Here is a 9,263-nt window from a genome sequence, read left to right on the forward strand (position 1 = left end):
TAAGATGGGGCCATTTTTACTATGCTAATTCTACCAATCCAAGATCATGGGAGATCTTTCCATCTTTTGATATTTTCATTTTCTTTTTTCAAAGACTTGAAGTTCTTGTCATACAAGTCTTTCGTTTGCTTGGTCAGAGTTATACCAAGATATTTTATATTATTTGTGGCTATTGTGAAGGATGTTGTTTCCCTAATTTCTGTTTCAACCTGTTTATCATTTGTATAAAGGAGGGCTACTGATTTTTTTTTTTTGAGTTAAGTTTGTATCCAGTTACTTTCCTGAATGTTTTTATCAGCTATAGGAATTCTCTGGTATTTTTTGGGTCATTTATATATACTATCATATCATCTTCAAATAGTGATATTTTGACTTCTTCCTTTCCAATTTGTATCCCCTTGATCTCCTGTATTATTGCTGTAGTTAAAGCTTCAGGGAAGAAATATGGAGACAAAGTGTGGAGCAGAGACTGAAGGAAAGGTCATCAGAGACTGCCCCACCTGGGGATTCATCCTACCAAACCAGATGTTATTGTGGATGCCAGGAAGTGCTTGCTTATTAGAAGCCTGATATGGCTGTCTCCTGAGAGGCTCTGCCAGAACCTGTCAAATACAGAGGAGGAAGTTCATAGCCAACTATTGGACTGAGCTCGGGGTCCCTGATGGAGAAGATGGACAAGGGACTGAAGGAGCTGATGGGATTTGTAGCCCCATGGAGGGAGCAACAGTGTCAATAAACCAGACCCCCTAGAGCTCCGAGGGAATGGACCACCAGCCAAAGAATACACATGGAACAACCCATGGCACTCGCCACATATGTGACAGGAGATGGCTTTGTTGGAGGATCAGTGGGAGGAGAGGCCCTTGGGCCTGAGGGTGTTCAATACCCCAGTGTAGAGGAATACCAGGGTGAGAGAATGGGAGTGGGTGGGTGGGGGAGCTCCCTCATAGAGGCAGGGGAAGAGGAGATGGGATAGAGGGTTTCCAAAGGGGATACCTGGAAAAGGGAAAACATTTGAAATGTAAATAAAGAAAATATCCAAGAAAAAAAATTCAAGTACTAAATTGAATATACATGGAGAGAATGGGCACTCTTGTCTTGTCTTTGATTTTGGTGGGATCGCTTTAAGTTTTTTTTTCTTTATCTTCTTTTTTAATGGCAGAGTTTGCTCCCAGGGTCTGCTCAGGGCACTGGCTGGCCCAGACAGACCAGAAGCAACCTGAGCCACTGGGCTGGCAGAGTTTCTGTGTGCCAGGTCCTGCTGGTCCCAGTTACTTCTAGTGTTGGGACAGATGTTGTGTCCTCCTCACCTCTGATCCTGGGTGTGTTCTACATTCTCGTCTTTTAAACTAAAGTTATGCAACAAACTCTTTTTCTCTGAGTCAGTTAGCTCCTTCCTTCCCCAATAGATAAGCTATAGCAGCAGTGCTCCACTGTTCCAAGGGGCCGGCGAGGTCCCCTCCCTGACACACCGGCTGCCACAGCATTTCTTAAAAGTAAACATTAGTAGATAATGGTTTCAGAAGTTCATTGTTGGTTTAATTACCAAGTGTGAAATTGACCTTATAGTATTTTTCAATACGTTGAGTCTTTGAACATCGGTTTACTGGAAATTTTCCATGTAACATGCCTATCTGTCTCATGGCAGTAGTCATGCCATATGACTACTGATCATATTTTTTTAGACTGGGGGATGTAGGTATAGAGGTTAAGGGTAGGAGGCAATGTGGATGTGGGGGTATAAGGGTGCAGGGGCTGGGAAATAGGATGGTCTGGTGAGAAACCTTAGGGACTAACAATGGTCTGACTCTTCTGTTTTGCTTTTCAGTGTCTGGGCTACATATACCAGTCCCTTAGCCTCAGCCCATTATATGAAAACAGCAAAGGGAATATCACTTGGGATCAATGTGGATGCAGTGTGGCCAATACTATGGAACTCCCATGGGAGTCATTAAAATGTCAGCACCTCCCCCTTCTTCCTGTCACCGTCTGTTATTTTTTTACACACACAAACACACACACACAGACAAACACACATACACACGGACACGCACACACACAGACAAACACACACACAGACACATCCACACACACCCACACACATACCCTCACACACAAACACACACACACAGACAAACACACACACACACACAACCACACACACAGACAAACACACACACACACACACACACACGGACACACACACAGACAAACACACACACACGGACACACACAGACACACACACACAGACACTCCCCCACACACATACCCACACACACAAACACACATACACAGACAAACACACACACAGACAAACACACACATACAGACAAACACCCACACACACAGGGACACACACAGACACACACAGACACACACAGACACACATCCCCACACACCCACACACAATATGTGTGAGTGCTCCTTTGGGATGTGGTTTTTCCTCGGGAGGAAGCATAGGAAGAGAATTTTCTGTTCTTCAGGAAGAAAGTGTTGTGTTCTTCTTCTTAGGTCAAAAGTTATTTTGCTTGGAATCAGCTGGGAAATGGAACTAAATGGAAAATGTAGCAATAGAAAAAACAAGAGCTCTGTGGCTGAAGTTCTCTGAGCTGCATTATGCAGATTCATACACCTAATTTATTTTTTTTTAAAGTGAGATGTGCATGGTTCCTGGGCAGCTATTTTAATCGACATAGGTGAGATTCACAATTCACTTAAAGTCTAGGGAGGCAGCATGGTGACAGGTTTTGATATTCATCAAGTTACTTACTTTGTATATTTTTTCCCACGGGCACTCAGAAATGTTTATCATTACATTTGAGTGAGAGAATATAGCCACCAAAGTACATTTAAAAAGTGGTATGTGCACAGATTCACTTACCTTCTGAGGTTCTTCAGAACAGAACATAAAAATCATCAAAACATACATCACTGTATTATATTTCACATTGTATACTGAAAATATGAATAATTTTATTTGGTAAATATATATTGATGGATCAGGTGAAAACAAACACTTTTTAAATTGAAAAAAATTTAGTTCAACTTGAGATTTACATGATCCCAATAAATGTTTGTACTATCAGATGAAATGGCTGTACTAACTCAGGGTACTAACTCAGGTCATGTTGTGTGCTTAGATATGGTTCATGGGAGTCACTAGACATAAACCTATGGCAAGGTTTCAGGATCCCTGACATCTTGGGACTCTAGTCCGAGATATAATGACTCAGATATATTATGCTGTCAGATTCTAACAGAGATAAAGGCAATGATCTAAATTAATTGCAAGAGATACATAGGGAAATAAAGGACACATTAGTGTGAAATGGGGAATTAGGGTTGCTTGGTGTGTACTTTTCTTTCTTCTTTTTTTAAAAAGACTTATTTACTTTATGTTTATGAGTACTCTATCTGCATGAACACTTGCATGCCAGAAGAGGCATCAGATCACATTATATAGATAGTTGTGAGCCACCATGTGGTTGCTGGGAATTTAACTAGGGACCTATGGAAGAGCAGCCAGTGCTCTTAACCACTGAGTCATCTCTTCAGCCCTGGTGTGTACTTTTCTTAGGCAATTTCATAAAGAAAACCCCAGGACTCAGACATGATGGAATATTAGTTTAATCCTAGCACTTGGGAGGCAGAGGTAGAGGCAGAGGCAGAGGCAGAGGCAGAGGCAGAGGCAGAGGCAGAGGCAGAGGCAGAGAGAGAGGCAGAGGCAGAGAGAGAGGCAGAGGCAGAGAGGCAGAGGCAGAGAGAGAGGCAGAGGCAGAGAGGCAGAGGCAAGTGGAGCTCTATGTGTTCAAAGCCAGCTTGGCCTATGAGTTTCAGTCTAGCTAGGGCTACTTTAGACACCAAAAGTACCTGGGCAAGGTAGCAAGGCCCTAAGATCAGTAATCTAGAAAGTGTAAATGGTTCCTAGGATTTCTATGCTTAAGGAAATAAGTTAATAGACTTAGATGTAATCAATCAGGTGATGGGGCCAAGAGAAATCTAGTGGAGGGACATATCAAGTTTGTCTTCTACACTCACCATGTTTTGGAGACCTCTCCTTGGGCTTGCTTTTCTCCTGTGTGCTCTCAGGCGACATCCTCAGGAACTCTACCCACCTCCTTTAAGACAGGTTTCTCACTGGGCTGGAGATCAACAACTGGGCCAGACTAGCTGGTCAGTGATCCCCAGAAGCATTTCTGTTTCTGTCTCCCCAGTTCTGGGATTGCAAATCCTCCCTCTTACAAGGTAAATGGTTTACTTATTGAAGTCCCTAGTCCTGAGGGTTTATCTATAATTCTTAGCATTTTTTTTTTTTTTTAGATATAAATTTCTCTTGTGATGTATCTTTCATCAGCTTCAGGGTATCTCTGTCTCTGTCTCTCTCTTAAATTTATTTTATGTATGTGAGTACACTGCAGCTGTCTTCAGACACACCAGAAGAGCACATCAGAACCCATTACAGATGGTTCTGTCATGGTTTAAGTGGTTAAGTTGCTCTTGACCACTGAGCCATCTCTCCAGCCCTTCATGTGTTTTTTTATTCTTAAAGTTTTTTACAGGGTATCTTTTCTTAAAATATATATTTATTTTACTTTTCATAGACATGTATATATAATGATATAAATATATATTTAATTTACTTTTTATTTGACTGCATATATGCATATATACCACATAAATGTTTGGTGTCTAAGGAGGTCAGAAGAAGTCATCAGATCTCTTGGATTTAGAATTACAGATGGTCGTGAGCCATCATGTGGGTGCTGGGAACTGAACTTGGGTCTTTTTCAAGAGCAACAAGGGATCTTAATCACTGAACCATCTCTGTAGCCCATGGTGATATCCCTTGGAGTTTTATAAATGACAAGTAAGACTATTATCATATTTTGATGCTAGAGATCTGGTAATTTTAAGATGATATAAATGTTTTTTATTCAGTATGCTTTTTAATTCTTTATAGTCTGTCTTTAGTAATGTGGAAGAATAACATTTAGGAAAGTGACAGGTCAATGTATGTGTGTGGGGGGTAGAAGTTTGTTAGGTAGAGAAATAGAGATGGTATGATAGTGACATTTGCTTATTACTAAGGATTAACTATGTGATATAGTTATATTTCATAAGTATAGTATTATTTGAGCCTCAAGACTTCATGAGTTGGGCAGTGGTGGTGCATGCCTTTAATCCCAGTCCTTGAGAGGCAGAGGCAGGTGGATTTTTGTGAGTTTGAAGTCAGATTGGTCTACAGAGAAAGTTTCAGGACAGCCCGAGCTACACAGAGAAACTCTGTCTCAAACAAAACAAATGAAATAAAACAAAACAACACACAAAAAACCCTTCAAATCTACCATCACCACCACCAAAACCAAACCAAACATCTATGAGAGGAATATTATTATTTTCATGTAAGTGAGCAGTGAATGACTTTTGGAGAGAAGACATAACTTGCTCAAGATCTCAGAACTGGCAGTAACAGGTAAAGGGCTGGTGACTCTGTCTTGTGACTTTGAAGGTAACTCTTTTAGCTGCTTGGCATTACTACATTCCTAGACAGTAATACTAGTCTATCCAATCTTTCCATAAATGCTAACAGGTTCAAAAAATAGATAGCTAAGGGTTTTATCTTCACTTTTTCTCTTCCTCCTGTCCTCCTTGTCTCTCTTATTCCCATCCCTTGTCATGTTCCCCCCAACCCCACGTAGCAGGAAACATGAATAGTGAAACCAGCTTAGTAAGTTGACAACTGAACAATCACTCAGAGGCTGGGGATTGGTCCCTGTATGGAGTCCTGCTCCTGTTTAACCTCATCACAAGGTTGTCAAACTGGCAAGTCTTATTCTGCATTATCGTAAATACTTTCAGGTCGTGAGAACTTTTGTCAGGCTTCATTCATGACAGGAATACAGAAGGCTGATCATTATGATCTGGGAACATTCTCACAAATTCACGTCCATTAAGAGTTTAGCTAAGTAGAAGCAAATTACCCAACCTGTGGTAAGCCAGTCACACCCATGAATGTGGCCTGCAGAGACCCTGAACATGAGAGCCTTCTAGAACAGGAAAAGAGTTTTGTGCAGCAGACTCAATGATGTAAGAAATTATAATCATGTGATAAAAAAACCAATGAGTTGGCTGTTTAAGACATTTCTATGCCTAACTTTACTAAAGACCTTGAACAAACAACTTTTAATTGCTGGAGTATTTCCTTTTTTTTTTTTTTTTTTTTTTTTTTTTTTTTTTTTAAATTGCTTGGTGTTTCAAGACAGGGTTTCTCTGTATAACCCTGGCTATCCTGGAACTCACTCTGTAGACTAGGCTGGCCTCAAACTCAGAAATCTGCCTGCCTCTGCCTCCCAAGTGCTGGGATTAAAGATGTGTGCCACCACTGCCCAGCTACTTGGTGTTTTAAGATAGGTTCTCAAATAGCTCAGGCTGGCTTCAAGGTGGCCTTGAGTTCCTAATCCCCTGCCACTACCTTCCAAGTACTGGAATTACAGACAAAACCACCAGTTCTAAGTCTGTTTCTTTTGAAAAAAAAAAAAAAAGAGTTGAAGTTAATGACATAGATGTTTTGATTGATATATCGTAATTTTGGTCTTTGTTTGAAAACATATTAATCAAAGGCTGAAGAGATGGGTCAGCCATTAAGAGCACTTGCTTGCTCTTGCAGTGTGACCCAGGTTTGGTTTCTAGCACTCACATAGCAGCTCACATCTGTCACATGCAGTGACCATCTGTCACTCTAGTTCTAGGGGGACCAATGTCCTCTTCTAGCCTCCACAGGCATCAGGGATCCAAATGGTGCACACACATACATCCTGACAAACCATTCCTACACATAATAATAAAACAAATTATTCTTAAAAAGGGGAAGAAAACAGGTCAAGCCTTGTGGCTTAGGCCTTCAATCCCAGCATTCGGGAGGCCGAAATACGTGGATCTCCATGAGTTCAAGGCTAGCCAGGTGAGACCTTGTTTCAAAACCAACCAACTAAATAACATAAATCAAGCAGCCCAATCCTGTAGGATTATTTACCTTGTGCCATATAGAAATTGGGCTGTTAATTACTGCTAGTATAAATAGAAAAGCAAATGGTTTCCTAGGAAGTGTAGTTGGTTAATTGACAATATGTGAATATATAAATGTACAGAAAACATAATGAAAACAGTTCCTGGTAACAAGAGTTGGGTTTTTTTTTTTGTATTACTTTTCAAGAGGAGTGAGTTTTCTCTTTAGTCTCCTTATGGCTGACTTCATTTCCTGGTTCCTCAGAGTGTAGATCAAGGGATTTAGCAGAGGGGAGATGACTGTGAAGGTAACAGAGATGGCTTTATCTGTAGGGAGGGCAGTGAAGGGCCTGGCATACACATAGATGCAGGGCACAAAATGCAGAGTGACCACAGTGACGTGGGAGGTGCAGGTGGAGATGGCTTTTCTCCTGTCTTCTCCTGCCTGAGACCTCAACATCATCAAGATGACCATGTAGGACACCAGAAGGAAGATAAACCATAGGGTAGTGACCAGGCCATTGTTTGAAATCATCAGGAGCTCAAGCACAAAGGTGTCTGTGCAGGCGAGTTTGAGAACCTGTGGGACATCGCAGTAGAAAGTATCAAGAACATTGGGTCCACAGAAGGGGAGTGGGAGCAAGAGGGAGATCTGCACGATTGAGTGGACAAAGCCGCCCACCCAGGAAGCTGCGATGAGGGCTGTGCACCGTCTACTACTCATGATGGTCACATAGTGCAGGGGCTTGGAGATGGCCATGTATCGATCGAATGCCATCACAGAGAGAGAAAAAATGTCTGCCCCACCAAGCAGATGGAAGAAAAACATCTGTGTCATGCATTTTGCGTAGGAAATGGTCTTTTTCTCTGCCAGAAGGTCCACCAAGACTTTCGGGGCTGTGATGGAGGAGAAGCAGATGTCTAGAATGGCAAGGTTTCGGAGCAGAAAGTACATGGGTGTGTGCAGACGGGACTCAAAGGTCACAATGATCATGATGAGCAGATTCCCGAGCAGAGTTGTCACGTACACAAAACACAAAACAAGAAATAAGACCAGGCTCAGGTGTTGGGACTGAGTTAGTCCCAGAAATATAAATTCTTTTACTTTGGTGTCATTTCTCAACTCCATTGAATCACGATTTTCCTTTCTTGTACATCTTGGAAGAATTGACAGTATTATTTTAGCAAGTGTTAGCTTTCCCTTAGTAAGCTCAGATTCTTGGAGACAAGTATCAGAACTGAAGGCACACAGGCACTGTTGACTGCCTCATGGCTTGCTATTTCAAGGTTATTATATTTTCACCATAATATGTACCAAATAATGTTCTATTATACAAGCATGCATTTAGTTATTTGTGTCTGTAAATCATAAACATTTTTAGAATGTATAGCAGCAATGTCCTAATTATAGAAGCTGTAAGTATTCAAGGAAAACAGGTGGATATTCAGATATTCATAGTGTGAGAGATATAGAGTGGGTTTGTGGTGTGTGTGTTTAATAAAGAAGTGACTATTTTGTACAACTAGAACATTTTATATTTCTTTTTTTATTTTGTTTCTCTCTAGAAATATTTTACATCTAATGAGAAATTATTTTTTTCTAGATTGGATACTCTGATTCAATAGTTCTAAGAACCTCTACTCATTAAGCAATACCCTTTCAATTAAATTCTACAGGAACTAATCATGAATCTCATTTCATGATAAATTAGAAAAATTTAAGGTCATCATTCTCCTTTGTTACTGCCTTCCTTAGGAGCAATTCATGATTTACACTTTTCCTTTCAGTTAGATTAGGTGGTAGATTAGCCTCTCAGCTATGGAACAAAGATATTATTCTGATTTTCCTTTTGTCCCTTACTTTAGCTGCTTTCCTGTAATCAGTTCTTTTCTTGCTCTGTCATTGCTGCACAGTGGCCTGCACATATTTGAGGTGTATATCTTGGTAAGTATCGATCTATGGATATTGCTATGTCATGATCACTACAGTTAAGACAGTGGACCTATCTACAACATGAACTTTCTATAATTAGTCTCTATCTCTTCTATTTCAAGCACATGCTCTGTTGTTATACAGTAGTCTGCACTGTCTACAATTTTCTGTAAATTGAACCCACTATTCATATCAATTTTTTTTCTGGCTTCTTTCACTCATGAAACTCACCTATGATTTTTGAACAATGTTTTTTTGTTTTGTTTTTTTTTTAAATTTGTATTGTGTGGATTCACTTGAACATTTCTGGTCTAGGTTGTTTTT

At 40.4% G+C, this 9,263-nt stretch overlaps 1 protein-coding gene across 1 annotated transcript; it reads right to left on the bottom strand.

Annotated features, from left to right (window-relative positions):
• Nucleotides 1-7,202: 7,202 nt before the first annotated feature.
• LOC116101049 (olfactory receptor 4D11) lies at nucleotides 7,203-8,135 on the bottom strand. The gene has a single exon (XM_031384743.1). The coding sequence runs from the start codon at nucleotides 8,133-8,135 to the stop codon at nucleotides 7,203-7,205; it is 933 nt and encodes a 310-aa protein (XP_031240603.1).
• Nucleotides 8,136-9,263: the final 1,128 nt, after the last annotated feature.

This window comes from Mastomys coucha, unplaced genomic scaffold (genome assembly GCF_008632895.1).
Source record: "Mastomys coucha isolate ucsf_1 unplaced genomic scaffold, UCSF_Mcou_1 pScaffold21, whole genome shotgun sequence".
NCBI lineage: Eukaryota > Metazoa > Chordata > Mammalia > Rodentia > Muridae > Mastomys > Mastomys coucha.

Coding starts and splice junctions, on each gene's coding strand:
- LOC116101049 (XM_031384743.1), bottom strand. CDS start 8,135: ATGGAGTTGAGAAATGACACCAAAGTAAAAGAATTTATATTTCTGGGA.